Source organism: Chelmon rostratus, chromosome 9, assembly GCF_017976325.1.
Source record: "Chelmon rostratus isolate fCheRos1 chromosome 9, fCheRos1.pri, whole genome shotgun sequence".
Taxonomy (NCBI): domain Eukaryota; kingdom Metazoa; phylum Chordata; class Actinopteri; order Chaetodontiformes; family Chaetodontidae; genus Chelmon; species Chelmon rostratus.
This window is the reverse complement of record NC_055666.1, coordinates 28,954,330-28,974,329: the sequence shown is the minus strand read 5'-3', so window position 1 is coordinate 28,974,329 and position 20,000 is coordinate 28,954,330. Positions and strand designations below refer to the sequence as shown.

The following is a 20,000-nucleotide window of genomic DNA, read 5'->3' as shown; positions in this document are numbered from 1 at the left end:
TACAAGTAAAACTCCTGCATTCAAAATTTCACTTACAGAAAAGTACAAAATCATTACCATCAAAATATACTTAAAGTACCAAAGGTACTCATTTTGCAGAGTGGCCCACTTCAGAATCAAATATATGATATTATTGGAGTATTACTGATCGTAATATCACAGATTATTCACGTGTTTAATGTTAATTCACTTCCTCCATCGATCAATAGAGTCCCATCATAACCAACGATAACACATAATTACTTATTAATACTTGTATTATTAATCTGAGTCTACAGAGTAAAGCTGTCAGATAAAAGTAATGGAGTAAAAAGTACAATACCTCCCTCTGAGATGTAATAGAGTAGAAGGAGGAAGGAGCACATACCTCAGATTTATACTCACAAATCAACACCACACAGTACACACAGTACACACAGTACTGTGTTCTGCTCACCAGACCTGAACCTGAACTGACCCTGTCCACATCTGGACTCATGATGACTGCGATGAAGACGACCTGACGCTGTGGACAGATAGAAACACCTGATCCTGTTGGGGCGGAGGAGGGCACCAACATGCCATCCTCTTCATCAAGAAGAAGAAGAAGAAGAAGAAGAGGGCTCAGGGTTTAAGGTGTGAGGGGGGGTCGCTGCGACTGGGTCTGAAACAGGAAGCTGAGTTTCCTCTTTACAGGATGTTTGTGCTGCGAGTGAACGCCCTCCTGAACGCCTCTCCGGTCTGAGTCCTGAACACAACAACTGACCCTTCGCCACCATGGTCTTCATCAGCACCACCATCGATTCACATCTTTAAACAAACTTTATTGACTGTTCATCGCATCCATTAACAGTTTGATGATGATGATGATGTCAGACCTGCTGGACCATCAGTCCGTCAGTTTGGTTCATATTGATTCATATTTCCATCAATAACGTCAGAAGAGAGAAATGAGTCGTCAATCAAAGCAGCTGGAAACGTTAAATTAAAACTAATTGATTCAGTTCTAATCGACTTTCCAGGAAATCGACATGAAGATAAAAATATCAGCATGACTGCAGTTCAATAACTAATAAATATTCATTTTACTGGAAAAACATCGTGTGAAGCGTCATTTAGAGCAAAACACTGAACTTAAAGTGAAAGTAACTGAGTACATTTACTCAACTCTACTTCAGTACAACTCTGAGGTACTTGTACTATATTTCCATTTTCTGCTCCTTTCTCCTTCTACTCTGTTATATAATCTATAATCTATAATCTATAATCTATCTCAGAGGGAAATACTGGACTTTTTACTCCATTACATTCATCTGACAGCTTAATATGATCAACAAATTCTGAAGTAATATCACTGATCAATATGAGGTGTTATTGATCTCAGTGTGTGGAAAGATATTCAGAATAATTCCTGTTTCTCTGACTCATCAGAGATGCGTCTCTGCTCCAGTTTGCGCCAAAACTTCCTCTGTGCGTCATTCCGTCGGTCCAGAGCCAGACGGGACCCAGAGACACGGGTCTGAGCCGGGACTCTACGGGACTCCGCAGGACCGACAGCAGGACCAGCTCCTTCCTGCAGGACTCACTGACCGACCGACTCACATCAACTCTGCTTCAAACCAAAAGAAGTGTCTCACCTCTGATCCGGTCTCTGGTCTGACCCGCTCTGGTTTGGGGTCTTTTCTCTGGTCTCTGATCTGTCCCGCTCTGGTTTTGAGTCTTTTTCCTGGTCTCTGGTGTGACGCGCTCTGGTCTGCGGTCTGTGGTCTCTCCAGGTCTCTGCAGGATCAGGTCCCGGTGAATAAACCAGCACCGTCCGAGGAGAAACTCCGCTCTGCTCCCAAAGACGTCAAGTTACACAGAACACTGACTGCTGTGCTTCCGGGTATAAGCTTCAAAACAAAAGCATCACGAGGGAATCTCTCACTGCTTCCGGTCTCAGATCGAAGCTGCTGATGAGAGTTTGCTCCAGTTATCTGAGACAGTCACTAAACCTGAATAATATAATAGAACTAAAACAGAACACAGAGAATAAACAATACAACAAACATGCCTAAAAATACTGTTCTTATGTGGATTAATGGTCTATGAAAAAAATAATCACTAAATTAGGCATCAATTACACAAACATACATGAATGTTTTTTGTAAAGATATTTCTGTCACCATGTGTTCTTTGTTTCAACATCTGTGAGTTATAAAGTGCTCCAATGAAATTACTTTTTACACTTTCAGAGAAAGTTTGGACATCCTAAATATGATGAGATCAAATAGAATGATAAACAAACACAATTCTGTCCATATTTCTCTGCTAAGCGTTACTGTGCACTAAAAGTGTAGTTTTATTTTGAAGTTTCTGTCTGGTTTCCTGTGGAGAGCCCGCCCTCTGTCCTCCGCTCTCATTGGATAATCGACACAGCTTCAGCCATCTGCAGCTTCTGTAAGGCCTCTGAATGAAAGTCACAGAGTTTGGTACCAAATAGTTTTTCCTGACTTGTTACCGGCAGCTGTTTTCCTGTGTAATCCCTGTAATCCTCAGAGATTAAACCATAATGATCTCCATGTAATCCTCACTTCAGATTTCTTCCTTCAGCTGATCTGAGAGCAGAAAATCCTGCTGATGCTGCAGGTGTGAGGAGAGTTTGAACCACCAGCAGCTCATGTTCAATCTGACCTTCAGGATGAACTGTAGCGCCACCATCAGGTCAACAGCTCAACATCTGAACTCAGATGTGTACTAAGATAAAAGTGGTGATACCACGCAGTAGAAATACTCTGTTACGAGTAAAAGTCCAGCATTTAAAAATTCAACTCAAAGGCATCAAAATATACTTAAAGTAGCAAAAGTAAAAGTACTCATTGTTCAGAGTAACTCACTTCAGAATCACATATGTTTCTAATTATTGATGCATTCATGTTCATCACTTTACTGCAGCTGCTTAATGTGGAGGTGACTGATAAACCCTGGTCTGACCCGCTCCGGTCTGTGGTCTGACTGTAACTGCTGGGTGGTTTCATCTATAATAAGACATCACTTCATTATTGTGAGCGATAACTTAATCTGCAAAGAAAAGTTATCAAGCAGTGAAGGAAAGAGTAAAATATTTCCCTCTGAACTGTATTGGAGCAGACTAGAAGTAGAAAGTATCTGAAAACAGAAATATTCAAGTAAAGTACTTAGTTTTTAGGATCCAGTCCCACTGTGGAGAGCCAAGATGTTAAATATCAAATAAATGAATAAAACATAATGAAAGCAATAAAGATACAAAATAAAAGCATGAAACAGTGAAATAATCAGTTACTTCATCCTGTTTCTTTTCACAATAAAAGAGTTTATTTGAAGCGATTTCTCAGAGGCGAAGAGATGGAAAGATGACAGAGTGGAAATGTAGTTTTTTTCAGAATATGGAGGATAAACACCGATGAAAGAAATGTAGAATCAGGCGTTAGTGACGCTGGTGGAACTGAAGGTGGACAGGAAGTGAAGTCAAAGGCCTCTCTGAGACGATCCTGCAGAAGCAGCAGCAGCGGACCGTCAGGACCTCGCCCTCAACGGGACCCGTGTTTCCAGGCCTGAGCGAGGAAGTCCTCAGCGAACACTGCGTCCTGTCAAAGACTGGGACAGCGGTGGAGTTTCCTCCTCGCTGCCAAACAACAATCAGAGCTCTGCAGACAGGAAACAGGAAGCGCCTGAGACAATACGGCGTGGAGAGGACCCGGAGCCCAGCTGCATTCTTCAGGCACGAAACAAGGATGCAGTCGCACATGAAGTTTTCCTGATGGCCGCAGGAAGAACGAGCTCAGCGGCCGCCGGCGGCACGTTCACAGCTCAACAAGCTCGCTCTCGTTTTACGCTTCGAATCAGAGCTGCGGCTGCTCATCTTCATCCTCCGTCCAAGATTAATCTGCTGTGACAGAAGAAGAAGAAAACCAACGCTGAAGAGACTCGTTCCTCCACACAGAAAAATGCTGAGTGTGAAGCTTTTAAACATCTCAGATACTTAAAGACTGAACGACCTCAGCAGATCTGATTCAGTCAGATTAAAGGAAGTCGACACTGTGAGAGCTTTTAATGACAGCTGACTCAGTTCCTGTCACTGATCACCTCTGACAATATGATGTTCCCAACAGCACCACCCTGTGGCCAGAGGAAGCATAGCACCCATGACTGTAACCTGGACGCTTCTTCCTCTTCAGCACGAAGAGTGCAGATGTTCATGTTCCAGCTGTTCCTGAGTTTATTAAAAAAGCTGCTATGATTACTCACGTGAAGACGATGATGAAGGTCATTTTTCTGATCACTGAATCAGTAAAGAGCTGATCTGAACAGAGCGAGCTGTCCTCTGATCTCACAAGTTAACTCAGTTTAAATGAAGAGTTCTGAGTATAATTGATAATAATATTAGGAAACAGTAATACCACACAGTGCAAATACACACTGCCAATAAAAGTCGTACTGAAGTTAAAGTATCATCAGCAGATTTAAACTATATGAATACTAAAAGTACTGATGTATCAGTAAATGTTGCTGTCAGTGTTTCTCATCATCTCTGATGTTTGTGGATTAATATTCCTGCTGCATTAATGTGGATGTTTGAACTACTTTATATCCTGTTGGCTGGTTTAATCTGCAGCGATGCATCATATTCTATAAGATCATCATGTGTTTGTCCTGTGAGAACCTCGTATCTCAGACAAACAGCCTGTTTTCAGCTTTTCCAGCTGATCCAAGAGGCTTTTAAACAGTTTATTTAGCTGAAGGTCACCAACAGAACAGGAAGCAGCTTCTGTTCCGACAGACTGAGACTCAATGAGACAGAAGAACAGTTCAGAGTCAGTGACAGAAAAATATCATCTTTATTGATAAAAGCAGAATCTGTTGAACCAAACAAAGACTGTTTGTGTCGTATGTAATGTTTGTCTGAGGTTCAACCTGATCTGAACCAGAACCAACAAAAACCTGTTTGTCTTTGAGCTGCAGACTTTAACAGATGTGATCTGATCCACGTTAAAGAACACGTTAAAGAACAGGTTCATCAGCGTCTTTATCAGATGAGTTTTAGAGGATGGACCTGAAGAGGAGATCTAAGACAACAGGACCGTTCTCTGTCCACTGGAGGGCGCTGCAGACTCACAGACCAGCTTCATGCTGCATTAAAGTACCAACAAATGAAAACATGAGGCTGAGGTCTGCAAACATCTCACCAAACAAACACATCATCATCATCATCATCATCATCATCATCATCATCATCATCATCATCATCATCATCATCATGTCACATTCAGCAAGAACAAACTTGTCTTCACAGGTTGTTTTACTCAGATCAGACGTCAGGTCCCAGGGGGGTTCAGAGGTGGATCACATCAGACTCAACATGAAGAACCATCAGACAGTAAGAGGGGCACCTGAAACCACCAGTCAGAACATTAAAGGCCCAGACTCTGCTGTGGGTACATCACTGGTTTATATGAGGACCATTCAGCTCGACTGGTTCAGGAGGTCGTGCTGATTGGACCAGTTGGACTAGTTGTGCTGGTTTGGCCAGTTTGGCCAGTTGGACTGGTTGGACTGGTTGGACTGGTTAGACTGGTTGGACTGGTCATTGTTGTGAAGCTGAGCTCTAATCAGACCAGGACCAGGACCAGACTCCTGCTGCCTACACGAGTCTGTGTAACTGACTTTAAAGGTGTTCAGTGATTCACTCGTGTTAAACTAAGTGAAACTTTCAGAGTACAGGTACTACAGACTACACCCTAACCCATGGTGTCACAGCTGGAGACACTCCCCCTACGCCTGAGCTCCACCCCCACAGCTGGTTGGTTAGTGAACAGTAACCCCTGGATACTGTTGTCAAAGGGTCTGAACCCAAACTAGGTCTTCTTCAAACCTACGCAGGTAGTTTTAGTGTCTAAACAAAGTGAAACTGATGAACAATGACAGAAAACCTGAAATGTGAACTTTTAGTTTGAGACGGGACACAGAGCCTGGTCTCCTGGGTGGAGGTTCCCCCAGCAGGACCTCCACCCAGGAGACCAGGCTTTGATCTGAGCTGTGATTGGACGGCTGTTACAGCTGCCTGAACCGAACATGAAGCTGGATAATCTGAAGAGCCGAGAGAAGAACAACACAGCGGTCAGAGCGACGCTGTCGTCTGGTCTCTGGTCTCGTCAGTAACAAACAAACAAGCCAACAAACAGAAAACCAAAGAACCGTGACGCCCTCAGTCCGCGTGGGTCTTTAAGTCTCCTCGTCGTCGCTGTGGTGCGTCTTCTCCTCGCTCAGGCCGCTCTCGTCGATGTTCTCCAGAGAGTCGGCGCGCTGCACCGTCAGCTCCGACACGCTGACGCACGGCAGCGAGTTCTGCTCCGGATACATCCACGGCTTCAGGCTCGGGTTGTGCTTCCTCTTCCACTCCGGATACTTCACAGACGCCTTGTAGATCTTCCTCATCGCCTGAGAGGAAGAGGACACAGTCAAACCCTGATAAAGTGATGAAGGGACAGGAGGCGAGAGGAAGATCAGATTTACCTTCGGAGCCACGAACTGAGAGACTCTGTTCACCACCCACTTTGGTAACGAGCCTGTGGAGAGAGGACGAGACGGAGCGTCACTCAGAGGACATCAGGACCGTACGAGCACATCTACAGGACGTCTTCAAGAGAGGACATTTACAGGACGTCTTCAAGAGAGGACATCTACAGGACGTCTTCAAGAGAGGACATCTACAGGACGTCTTCAAGAGAGGACATTTGAACCTTGTTTAGAAAGTGGGGGCAGTTTTGTCTGGTTTTCACCTCTTTGAAGGGCAGACACACACACACACACACACACACACACACACACACACGCACACACACACACACACAGACACACACACAGACACACACACGCACGCACACAGACACACACACACACAGACACACACACACACACACACACACACACACACAGATCATACTGGTTTTACTGAGTGAATTATATATATAATTTCTGATCCCACATCAGAGCCAATCAGCTCGCTCTGTGCCGTGCAGGTGACGGTTCTCTGACCAATCACTGGTCTGCAGCTCACTTGGAACCTCGGCTGAGGCGACACCATCAACCTTCTCTGACAGGAAACTGGTTCTGGTGGAGTCGAGCTTTACCTCCCAGTGAAATGAAGCAAACGTTTAGTCCTTGTCGGCTTCTGAAGGTCCCTGTTTGGGTCTCACCTCTGGGGTCCACCTGGGTCAGGTAGTAGAGGGTGGAACAGTTGGCTCCATTAGACTGGATCAGGTATCCGGTCAGCAGGGACACGGCTCGGACGTAGTCCTTCTTGGGCGGATGTTGCTGAGGAGACGTGACATAAGATAAGCTGTGTTACAGCACTTTAAAGGTTCATTCATTCATCTCAGACTTCATGAGAACCTGGTTTCACATCCTCTAGAACCTCGACCTTCAAAACACCAGAATACATCTTCTGAGCATTAATCTGAGGGGGGCCTGCTCCACCCCAAGCAGGACACTCTGACAGCACAGAGCAGCTCCTTCAGCTACAGACTGCTGGTGTTAATTCTTGTGTTTTCTTTGAGGTTTTTAGTAAATGTGTGTAACATATATATATATGTGTGTGTGTGTGTGTGTGTGTGTGTGGTAATGGTATTTATTTATTCTTGCCACCTAATTTTCACATCAGGTGTCGTGACAGGTGTCACAGACGGTATTATGGGCTGTTATAGTTATTCTGATTTCTATTTTCTGACTGTCTTCCAGCCTTAAGGCAGGCCAGCGTCCCACAGCTCCCACAGCTCCCACAGCTCCCACTGCTTTTTACTGGTTCATGAACAGATTCAGTTTGTAAAACTTGCCGTCCAGCTAACGGGACATTTTGTTCCCAGTGTAAATGTAAAAGGACGTAAATGTTGACGCTCACCGGGTGTTTGACAGAGTAGTTGATGATCAGGTAGTCGTTGCCGAGAGGAAGCCAAGATCTCATGGTGACGAAGTCTCTGTTCTTCAGAGGGCTCGGACATTTCCCTTCAGAGAACACACAGAAAACATCCTGACGCCGACATTCAGGACTGAAACACAGCATGACTGTAGAAATAATGTACGTAGAGTGTAACTATAGACCCAATGATCAACTGAGGTAGCTTCACATCCCACAATCCAATCAATGTCACTGAGACGCAGAGATGAACTGACAGGAGTAATAGCCGATGTCGGCGTTGGCGGTCAGCCTTCCGATGTCATACGTGTCGATCATGTTGGTGTCCCACTTCCTGCGGTAGCTGGTGTCGTGGAGGACGTCATACAGCGTCTCTGCCGTCACGTCTTTGCACACTATCCTCATCTGAGACACAGACAGAGAAACAATCAGCTCACCGCCAAAACAATCTCCACTCAAGGTCCACTTACTTTCAGTTCTGGATCCTTTGACCGAGTCACGTGGCTTCAGTCGGCGGTGATCACATGACCAGATAGTCGTCATGTTGTCAGATGCAGATCAGGAAGCTGTTTAATGTCATTATGTTGATGCTAAGTAACCAGAGTCTGCTGAGAGTGTTGTGTCAGAGTTTGATCACAGCAGCATCTAGTGGACATTAGAGGAACTGCAGGGAGACAGTGCAGCTCTGACTGGAACAGAATCAACAGTGTTCAACCTTATTTTCACAACATTTGCAGAAGCTGCAGCGTGCAGTGAACGCATCATAATGTAGAGTAACACTTAACCAACTTTAGCCTCTGAGCTGGATTTCACTGCACCAGACGGTCTCTTATGAATTATAGTTTTACAGAAGCTGGTAGGTTTTGTTCAGACGATCGTTTTCGCTGCACATAACGACAATGTGTGAGGGAGTAAAGAGGATCTAATGCCTCAGCTTGCTGAGCTGCAGATGGTTTTTAATGGAGCGTTAAATCGGCTGGATGGAGTCGCTGAGGAGAAATATCTGAAAGGAGCCGCAGAGTTCTAAATGTAGCTGTGTAGGATGTGTTGTGTAATATCTGAAGCTCAAGGTCCTTCATCCGTCAGTCTGAGAAACACTCAGACGCACTGAAACCTGCTGGTTTAGAGCTGAGACTACGTTTTCTAACTAAAACCTTTTATTTTACAGCTCTGTACAGTTTGATGTGACTGTCTCTGCAGCATCAAAGCCGCCGTCCTCCACTTTCCTCAGCATCTTAGTTTGGCCTTGTTGGACAAAGAAGCAGTCAGTGAACAAAACAAGACGTGCAAGATGTCCCATCAAAAGACACTTAAACAAATCTGCAGAAAGTGTCAGAGATAAATACAAACATGGAGAAAAAAAATAAAAGAATAACCAAAAACCCTGACATGATGCTGTCATTCCCCACCTGTCCACTAGAGGCGCCTGGTGTCATTCCCCACCTGTCCACTAGAGGCGCCTGGTGTCATCCCCCACCTGTCCACTAGAGGCGTCTGGTGTCATCCCCCACCTGTCCACTAGAGGCGCCTGGTGCTGTTCCTCTCCGCACACCTGCTGCTCGTTCTGTCGACAGCTCTCACCTGTAACTTCATTTCCTGGATGGACGGACATCTTTACGTTTCCCGAAACACCTGATTGGCTGATGCCTTGCTCAGCTCCTCATCAGCTGTCAATGAATGTTTGAGGCGGGCTGGGACTGGGTCCAGCCTTCAGGTCAGCACAGAACCAGCAGCTCTCGAACAGCGCTCAGCTCTCTGACCCCTGACTACACATCCCACGAGTCTGTTCAGTGATCTTCAGATGTGGCCAGACTCTGGTTCAGGTCCAACCTGAGCCACAAACCGTTCCTGCTGGATCATCGTGTGCCGTCCACCGAACCATGGTGTTCCACCAGGCTCCCTTCCAAGTCCTGTTTACATTCTTTCTCTTGGGGATGTTATTTGTATAATATCATATTAATTAGCATTTCTTTGCTAATGAAAGTGCTGCTGCACACCTGGTCAATCGTTAAGTGCTGCATGTTCAACAGCTAAATGACAACAAATCAGAAATCCTCGTTCAGTGTCTGATATGTCTGATAACCATTAATGATTATTATCTTTCCCTTTTTACAGGCACGTCACTTCCAGCCTGTGCAGCACTGGTTCAGCAGCCCAGGAAACTCCAGACCGGCTGCACGTGTTGCATCGCAGGTGAGAAGGTCACCGAAGGCGGCCTGTGAGCGTCTCTACAAGACAAAGAAACGTCCCTACTGAGAAAATAAAAGACTTCACATGACACCGAGTCATAATGTGAGTGGACATCATGAGGGTCTGGACCTCTTTGAATGTCAGTTGGAATAACTGCTCTGTTCAATCAGCTGTTGTTTGCATGCGAGGCTCAACTGATCCTGGACAGAAAACCACATCTGTCATCACAGAGCAAAGCTACTGTCTGTACGTCTGCTGTATCCTCACTTTATTTTACGTCCATCTCTGCTGCATTTGTCTTGTTTTCACCAGACATTGGTTCATTCGGACCAGGTGTTTGTTTCCCTCCACCACAGAGGAGTTCAGTCAAAGAGGTTTTTGGTTCGGGGCGATGCCGACAGACGGCAGGCTGAAAACAAGCCTCGCTCGTTGGCGTTTCGGGCGTCGTGTCGTGCGGCTGCTCGCTGAAGGACGTCACTTTTTTCCACTGCTGTAATCTCACAGGAGCGTCGGGCTCGGCTGAGCGGGTCATCAGATATTGCGGGTCGGCGCTGCAACGTGCTCCGTGTAACTCAATCAGCGGGGCTCCGCTGCAGCGTTAATGATTCATTAATGCCGAGCGTCTCGTCTTTGTCCGTCAGTCACTACGTCTGGTCTCTGTGTGGATGCTGAGAGCTGCAGCTAGCAGCGACTCCACATCACAAATGATTCAGTCGGGCCTGTTTGATGATTCTGAAAATATCTCACAGCATCAAACATGAGGTGAAGAAGATGAGGCCGGCTATAGAACAGAGCAACATGAAAACAGCAAAATGAGTTTTCCATCTTCTTCATGTAGAAAAGAGGAGTACAGTGACAGACATTAGCCTAGCTTAGCACAAAGACTAGAAGCAAAGAGAAACTGTTAGCATGTGTGCTGAACTTCTCTCTATGTTAACACGTCTGATTCCAGTGAATAATGTCCAGAGAGAAACATGCTGTCTTCACTCAGAGACTGTTTGTCCAGAGGAGTCCAGAGGACGGACAGAGACCTTCATCATCTGGAGCAACAACAATCAGATGAAGATCAACATCAGCACAACCAATCAGCTCGCAGTGACCACGACGCTGCAGAGAAGCTGCAGAGTGAAACATGGAGGCTTCACACACGTTGAACCTGCAGCTCAGAAGATCCAAACAATCAGCTCAGGTTCAAGGTGGACCCGAGATTATCTGAGCACATGGTCACAATCTGCCGCTGGATGACGGACAGACGAGAGTTTCTGCAGGACGTGATGATGTCACTGTGACGCTGACCTTTGACCTGCTGGATATCACGTCCTCATTTTATCCTCTGAGACATTGATGACAGTTTGTCATTGTCAGCGTATGATTCCTTGAGTTGTGGTCATGAATGTGTTGTGTGAGGTCACAGCGACCTTTGACCTTTGACCCTCTGATCAGTTCATCTTTGAGTCAAAGTGAATCCAGACTTAAAGAAATTCCCTCCAGGTGTTCCTGTGAGTCTGAACCACCTCCATGCTCTTTATGTGTCTGTAGTTCTGCATCATTTTCACCTGATTTCTTCCTTCAAACTCTCTTCACTTTGATCGTCTCATCTCTTCACTCTGAGTTTGTATTTCATGCTGATGCCAGCCCTCTGCTCACTGCCTCAGCTTGATCCTGGATCTATCCTCCTTTCTTCTCGCTCCGACCTTCTTGGATTTCAGTCAGTTCAGATTGTTCTCTCAGTTTTTATAATTCTTGCTCATGTCGACATCGTTCGTCTAACAGTTCTCGTATTTTCTGGAGATTATTCAGACCGAGCTGAGCGAGGCAGCATTTTACAGCGCCGTGTTTTGAGCCACGTCAAAACCTTTTGCTCGTGGTTGCTGTCGTTCAGCCTAAAATAAAATCATCCACAAAGATGAGGCTGATATCCGTCTTCATACCTGACCCTGAGAATCCAGCGAATGAGCTTCCATCAGATGTGTGACGTTAGCTTTTAGCTGAAAGGTGTGGCTTCTGCTCTTTGTGCTAAGCTAAGCTAAACATGTTTCAGTACTGCACACACAGAAATTAAACCGATATCCATCTTCTTGTTTGATATACAGATGATTACAGATCTTTCTTTCTCCGAAGGGAGAGAGTCTGAACCTGGACATCCACTGCCACCTCTATTGTTATTAGCTGCCATTATTATCAGATCATTAGTGCTGTAATATGTTCATACTATCTGCTATTGATATGTTAATACATCACATACATACATATATCACATAGACATATACCATATGTACTGTGTCTCTGTCTCTCTCACCCAACCGGTCGAAGCAGATGGCCCCCACCCTGATCCTGGTTCTGCCTCCTAGAAGGAAGTTTGTCCTCGCTGCTGTCTCCAGGTGTTTGCTCATGAGGGATCTGTTGGTCTCAGTAGATACAGACTTTGTTCTGTACCTGCTCTGTATGTTAAGTTGAGATAACTTTGGTTGTGATTTGTATTTTTATATAAATAAAGTTTAATAGAATTGAATTGAGGAGTTTGAATCTACAGGTGAATCCCTCAGACTGTTAGCACCTGTCCACAGGTGGAGCTTCTCTTCATATTTCTCTTTGTGCTGTTCGAGATGCCGTCAGCTCCAGAGATTTTAATTATTAATGCGTGAGAGGAAGCGCCTCGCTGCTCCAGAAAGACTGCCTGAATTATTAAAAGAGGAGGCATCATCATCATCATCATCATCATCATCATCATCTTCATCATCATCAGCCCTGCTTTTGTATCTGTGTGTGTACTAGTCGATCATTAACAAACACACTCCCATCTCTCCACAGCGACTTCCTGTGATTCACTTCCTGTGATTCACTTCCTGTGATTCACTTCCTGCTGTTCACTTCCTGTGATTCACTTCCTGCTGTTCACTTCCGTTTGGAGACGCTGATCAAATTAAACACTGAAAGCATCAATGCATTAAAAGAAAGACGTGAAAGCTGACGTGACGACGACGAAGACTTCAGTCACCGCTCATGAGGAGAGGCTCGCAGAGCTGGAGGACGAAATGAACAAGTCAGAGAGGAACCAGACGAGAACCTGAGAGGAGAACCTGAGAGGAGAGGGAACCTGAAAGAACACGAAGGAGAAAACCTCAAACAACGAGTGATGGAAATCTGCCGAGCCGTCGCTCCAGACCTGGACGACATCACCCACAGGATTGGACGGAGGGACGGAGGGACGGAGAGAGGACCCTCCAGAGATCATCAGATCCAGATCAGTCAAAGATCTCATCTGGAAGAATGCAAAGGGATCCGAGTTCATCGCATCCAGGAGTTTGGAGAAGACTGGAAACAGATTGTGGCCCCACATCGAGGGGAAGAAGCCCCTCTTCATCGCAGCCAGAGCCTTAACTGACAGACAGACAGAGCTGGAGGTCTGAAAACCAGCGACACTGGTTTGAAGTAAAGTTAAATCTGATTTCTGGACATGTTGCTACTCACTAGCTTAGTTTTCAGGCGGACATTATTTATTCATTTTTCATTTTGAAGGAAAGAGTTTTTATCAGCGTGTTCGATTAATGTTCGAGTATCAGAGATATTTTATAAAGAAAAGCTATTTTTGTGTTTGTTATTTTTACTTTACACAAGAAACGTGTGCATTAAAATATGTTGGAATATTCTGAAGAGTAAAGCACGTGAATGTGGAAGATGGTTCATTTTAGTGCTGGAAATAAAGGATTTAATTTTCATTATGGGTAATATGAAAGCTGCAAATCACAGTTTACTGAATCACTCGAGTTTCTCTGCTTTTATATCTTGCTCCAAAACATCTTTAAAGTGTCTTTATGTTTTATGTTTTTCAAGTTTTCTTGTTAGAAAGCATCACACTGGACAAACTGAGGCTGAGAGCGTTTCTGATTCATAAATGATGAATGAATGCAGATTCATTGCTGAGCATCACATCGACACGCAGACAAACACGTCTGAATCATCTCTTCATTTGAAAACTTCACTAAATGTTACGTCTCACATGTGACAACTTCAAAAAGACAATAAAAAGCAGCAGTGAGGACAGAGGACCGGCTGCTGCCGTCTGTCTGCAGGCAGATCTGTTTCCAGACGAAGGTCAGAGCCTCATCTCGTCTTTCCTCCGACTCTAAAACCTGTGAGTCACCTCAGTTAGCCTCGGCTAACTGCTAGTTGGCTAACCGAGCGGCAGCCTCGTGTAGCCGACATGCAGACGCTAACCACAGCGAGCTGCAGTTTGTCCAGCGTCCACTCGATGGCGCTACGATAAAACTCCGACTGTGTTGAAATGAAATCTGCAGCCGACAAACCTCCATGATTCTCCTCTGATAACATCCTGGTGTTTTCTAAAAGCATTGAAGCTACATGAATAGACTGAACAGGTGATCTCATCCAGGTGTTTGTGGTCAAACAGCTGCAGCAGCTCCAGAACGACGTGGTCGTTCCTGGGGGGTCGTGATCCTGATCCAGTATTCTCTGTCTTTTAGCTCTGTGTTTGGTCTCCTCCAGGGTCACAAAGTGTCTCATGTATATGTCTCAGCCAACCAGCAGCTCCAGCTCAGGCTCCTTTATTGTGGACTCTCAGGTTGTCTCCAGCAGGTTGGGGGGCTTGATGGCAAACCACATCAACCCCCCTCCAACTTTTAGATGTTTCACCAGAATCTCTGAGACTGACGTCGGAGAGACGATCCCCCTCCACTTGTTTCCTCGAGGACATACGACAGCTCGTCTCTGTCCTACAGCTGACACGTCTGTCCCGCTGCTTTAAGACTGACCCCTCCAGAACCAGGTCTATGAGTGATCACTGGCCTGAATCCAGCCGTCACCTGTCCACCGGTGTGAGTCTACGCAGACCCGCTGCAGCCGAGGACAGTGTTAAAGTGAAGGTGGCGGGACGTGTCCCCCTCACACCCAGCGGCACTGACATCAGTTTGACATTTCCACTGAGGAGGAGGAGGAGGAGGAGGAGGAGGAGTTCAGTGTCTCCAGACTGGAAATCTTCCAGTAAAGTAACAGACGCTGTAAACTGGTCTCTGTCTCCCAGCTCTGCTGCCCCCCCCCCCCCGTCCTCAGGTTTCCAACCATTACGTTTTCCTTTCCGCTCTGAATTTTTCAGACGCGGACGGCGAGCGGCGGTTTGTCTTTCCTCTGCAGGAGGCCGCCGGGCTTCAGGCGGAGGGCAGCGGACCACGAGCCGGTCTACACGTGGGTCCCGGAGAGGGGGTCCGCCGAGCAGCAGACCCACATCACAGATCCAGTCTGTAGCATTCATGGCCCTGCATTCACAGATGTATTGATAACTGTTGCCACGGCGACAGGCTGCGCCGTCCAAACAAGACAATCAGTAAATAAAGAAATGAACCGACTCTTCCTGAGGCAGATCTGACAAAGTGCTTCAGCAGCAGAACTATTTTATTATTGATCTTCTCTCAATCGATCTGCAACGTCAGAAAGCAGCGAAAACTGTCCGTCGACACGGCGATCTGAAGACGAGACAGACGGATTATTGAGCCGCGCCGTCCTCACGGCGACGCCCTCGTGTTGTCTCGTGTCACAAATCGAGCGCGCCTTCACATTAACAGCAGGCGCCGTGAGCTCAGCAGAGCTTTCTCACATTTACAAACATTAAAGCACCACGTCAGACGTCACAACACGTCTGTGCATGTCGCTTTTTATGTCTCAGTCTGAGAGAAATAAATTAAATAATGGTGATTTTTGACTCTGAACGTCGGCTTCTGTCTGACCACGAGCCTGAAAGACGCAGATATTCAACATTAACATCAGATCAATCGATCAATCGATCAGTGATTCAGCTCCAATGGCAACAGAAGAAGAAGAATTCAAGGGCTTGTTAAACAGCAGCGATAGCAGAAGCGTTAGCGTAGCATTGATCTCTGACTTTCTCCATTCATCATCTTTGGGGGGGTTTAGCTTCTCCCAGCATGCACCGGGTGAGAGCTCATCCTGCACATCAGCTGATTCTGACCCATTTATTCCTTTAATCAATGAAGGTGAATCCCTGTTTGATCTGCAAACAGCAGTGAAGAACGTCCCTCACAGATTCTCCGAGTCCAACGAGACCGAGCTCAGAGAAACTTTGTTCTCAGGTGAGGCGCTGAAACACCTTCACTTCAAACACGAGTCATGTGATTCATCACAGTTACACTGGTTATAGACGACTGATTGATTGACTGTTCTGATGTTCGTGTTTCCTCAGTGTAAATTTACACATCAGCGAATTAAAACTGGTAAAACTAGTTGTCACATGATCACTGTTGGCTCAGGGCAGGTGGACACACCTGAGCTGACAGCTGATAACGATTCAATCGTTTGTTCACATCGTTCAGCTCCTGTTTTCTAACATTTCTGAGTAAATACTGATCAATGATCCATCCTGTAACACTGCCGGACAGAAAGAGCCTCAGAATCCCTTCATCTTCATCTTCATCTTCATCTTAAAGTGTCAAACATGTTTTGACTTTTCTTTTTGCCCAAAACCACAAAGATATTCAGTTTCCTTCCAAATCAAACAGAGAAGTTTGACAGTTTAGCTCTAAAAATGAATGAAACTGCTGATGGGTTAGGGTTAGAAATAGAGGCTCTGAGCTGATCTGAGAGCAGCGGGTCTGACTGCTCACCTTCAGTTTCTGGACGCTCCGGCTCTCCTCGTCTCGGCACCACACCGTCACTCCCGCCTTGTTGTAGCGGCTGATCCATCCATCAGGGCTCAGACACTGGTCTTTGAACGAGGAGAAGTCCGAGTCGTCCGGGATCTGGACCGGCATCTCGAGATAAAGCGGGATGAAAGAGCTGCAGTTCGGTTTTACATCAGTCAGAGTTCCCGTGTGTCCCCACAGCTCCTGCTGGTCCCGGCCGCGGTGGTCTACAGGAGATGCTGCAGGATCTGGATCTCCTGCGGTGTCAGCTGCAGATCTCTGATCGCTGCAGAGAGGAGACAGCAAACAAAGAGGTCTCACTCTGAGCGACTTCCAGGAAACGAGACAAACATCGACTCAGCGTTCAACCTTTTGTCCCTGTAATCAATAACAGTCCTGTAATGGTATCAATAACTGAAGCAATGATTCGTCATCAGTCCCACAGTGTTTACTGTGGACATGTTGTTTACTGGACATAAGAAAGTTATTTAGTTTGAAGTGCTGTGGTGTTTTCGCCGTCAGCAGACTTTCACACACCTGAAACTCTAGAAACTGTGGACGATTACTCTTCGTCTTTTCTAACGTGATGGTTCACTTTTAGTAAGAAATGTCTTCTAGGATGAGGACAAACTGATGACAAACATCAAATCCACGACGCCGAGGATCGGCACAGATCTGCCAACGTTAGCCAAAACTCTGCCAGCATCCAGGGCCCGCTAGGCATGAACATGACTTTTCCTAACCTGTAACATCGTGTAGCTAGCTAATGATATGCTAATGATATGCTAACTGTTTATTTCCTTACAGACTAACATCATCTTATAGACTAAGATTATCTAACAGACTAGTATTATCTGACGGGCTAACATCATCTTAGAGGCTAATGTTATCTAACATGCTTACATTATCTTACAGGCTAACATTATCTAACAAGCTAGCATTATCTAACAGTCTAATATTATCTAACAGGCTAACATCTTACAAGCTAGCATTATCTAACAGACTAATGCTATCTAACAGACTAACATTATCTTACAAGCTAGCATTATCTAACAGACTAATGCTATCTAACAGGCTAACACTTGTACATTTTTTGGTAGGTTTGAAATAAACGTGTCACTGTGGAGCAGCTGCTGTATGTGACTGTGGATGTAAACAGAGTGACTCATCTTCTCAATAGACCATCTGTATTAGTGCTGAACACTGCTGCCTTCATGTGCTCCTGTAAATATGACGATCCCAGGCTGTGAACAACACATCACGTTATTTTCATGTCAGACCTTCTACAAAAAAAGGTGGTTTTATCTTTCACTTTTTAATCCGACTGTCACCTTTCTGTTTGAGCTAACTCATTAGCATAGCAACATGTCTGATTCTGTTTTTGTTCTGTTGCAGGAAAATATCTGAAACTGATCATGATTTCAGACTGCCCCTGAATGCATCAGTAACAGTAACTGATACCTGTTGTTCAGGTGGAGCGGTGGGTGGAGTGAAGTGCGTTGAGTCACACTGATGGTCAACAGATCAGGTATCAGCAGCTTTTTGTTTCCATCACTGTAACTCTGTAATGAGCTCTGAGGAGGAGGAGGAGGAGGAGGAGAGAGGAAGCTTCCAGAAACTGAGAGGTGTTAGAACTACAAAGAGATAATAAAGTTTAAAGGAAGGCTGATGGATCTTTTTTAGGGATCACTTTGTTTTTTAAGGATCGACATGTTCTTCAGTTTAACTCCTTCATGTCAGTTTTCTCATTATTTCAAATAGTTTGAAAAGTCAAATCAGCTGGTTTTGTTTGTGCCTCAGATTTGGGAAACTTTGAAAAAAAAATTTGAAATAAAGTTTTGTGAGTTTGAATCCAGTAAAAATGAGCCGAAGTAAACTGACAGCTGTTCTTGAACCATCTGGACTACATCCATGATTCTGGTCTCCTTTGAAAGTGGAAGAAAAAGCTGCTTTGAGTGCTGCTGCGATGAGTAACAGAAGTTTGAACACGCTGAAGTAGAAGGTTTTAATTAGCTGGAAAACACAATGAGACCACAGTTCAATAAAATCTGATAACAATACCAGAGAAAATTAATATTTACATATGATTTCTCTGATAAAATATCTTGGCTTTCTCCAAAAAAAGGCAATTTATCTACATAGATTTTATTTATATTCATGAAGTCTACATTTTGGCCATCTGCAGTCATATTTAAGGTACATATGCCTATATTATGACTGTATATCTTTATAATAATAATAATGACAAATTGTATCGATGTAGCACAATTAACGCATCAAATGCAACACAAAGCAAATAATAACAACAAATAAAATAAAGTGGAATTTAAAGAACAGGATGAGAGAAGAAAGATGGAGCAGTTTACTTTTGTTGAGTTATAACTTCAAACTGGGTGAAATATCTCGTTAGCACTGAAGTCTTTAATCTGATCTGCGATCTGTGATTGGCAGTAAATAAAGTGGAACATCGACACGCTGAGAATTTCATTGGCTGTTCGAAGTGTCAGTCATCTGCAAACTCGGCTGTGATTGGCTCGATCTTCACACGGACGAAGAGAACGAGGCCCTTCTGCTCAACTCAAACTGTTATTGGCTGCTCTGGTTGCTAGGCTTCAAAAGGCAGATTGCGATTGGTCAAGAGAGGTATCATTTGAAACCTGAGGCTCCAGAGGCAAGATGGCGGCCGTCTGTCTGCAGCAGGTGGAATGGATGAAGCACAGAAGACGAGCTCATCAAACGAGAAAACATGTTTCTGTGGATTAATATCACGTTTTGGACTAAATATCTTTACTGCAGTGGATCTCCTGGATCTTTGTGGATGTTTCCAGACCGTTTCTGTCGGAGTTATTGATCTGTGGATCACTGAGAGACGCCATCGGTGAGTTGATTCAACGTTACGTTAATTTTAAAAATGGTTGTTTGTCTGTTGCTGGTATTTATTGAGCTTCCTGCTGGGATTGTACCTTGAAGTGTTTTACGAGAATCTGAGCTTTCTAACGGTGAATCATAAGAATAGAAACGTCGACAGGCTTCCAGCCCGCCGGCGGGATGTTGGAGCGGTAAAGGACTGAGACTGAGAGTCTCTGGAAATATCTTTAGTGTAAATGCTGTAAAAGTCCTGTGATGTTCATGATCTTATCCACTGAACGATGTTCCCTCGACAGCTGACACCTCGAAAGCCACTGACGGCTGAGCTAACACGAAGATGTGGAAGGTATGATCGAAGCAGCCGGTTTCTCTGTTGTTGG

General features: G+C 45.0%; 2 protein-coding genes across 3 annotated transcripts in view; both read right to left on the bottom strand.

Annotated features, from left to right (window-relative positions):
- Window positions 1–1,795, bottom strand: part of arap3 (ArfGAP with RhoGAP domain, ankyrin repeat and PH domain 3) — a 31,195-nt gene extending 29,400 nt beyond the window's left edge. The window contains exon 1 of the mRNA XM_041944161.1: window positions 1,617–1,795. The gene's annotated coding sequence lies outside the window, so the exon portion shown is untranslated. The remainder of the gene's footprint in view (window positions 1–1,616) is intronic.
- Window positions 1,796–6,032: 4,237 nt separating this feature from the next.
- Window positions 6,033–16,982, bottom strand: stard15 (StAR-related lipid transfer (START) domain containing 15). Of its 2 annotated transcripts, none has more exons than XM_041943957.1 (6): window positions 16,735–16,982; window positions 8,167–8,314; window positions 7,895–7,998; window positions 7,194–7,311; window positions 6,511–6,563; window positions 6,033–6,435 (listed from the first exon to the last, which is right to left on the bottom strand). In XM_041943957.1, the coding sequence occupies exons 1-6, from the start codon at window positions 16,879–16,881 to the stop codon at window positions 6,220–6,222; spliced, it is 786 nt and encodes a 261-aa protein (XP_041799891.1). In that variant the 5' UTR covers window positions 16,882–16,982; the 3' UTR covers window positions 6,033–6,219. The 2 variants fall into 2 exon arrangements, with proteins under 2 accessions (XP_041799891.1, XP_041799892.1); XM_041943958.1 differs by lacking the exon at window positions 16,735–16,982 and adding an exon at window positions 12,370–12,625.
- Window positions 16,983–20,000: the final 3,018 nt, after the last annotated feature.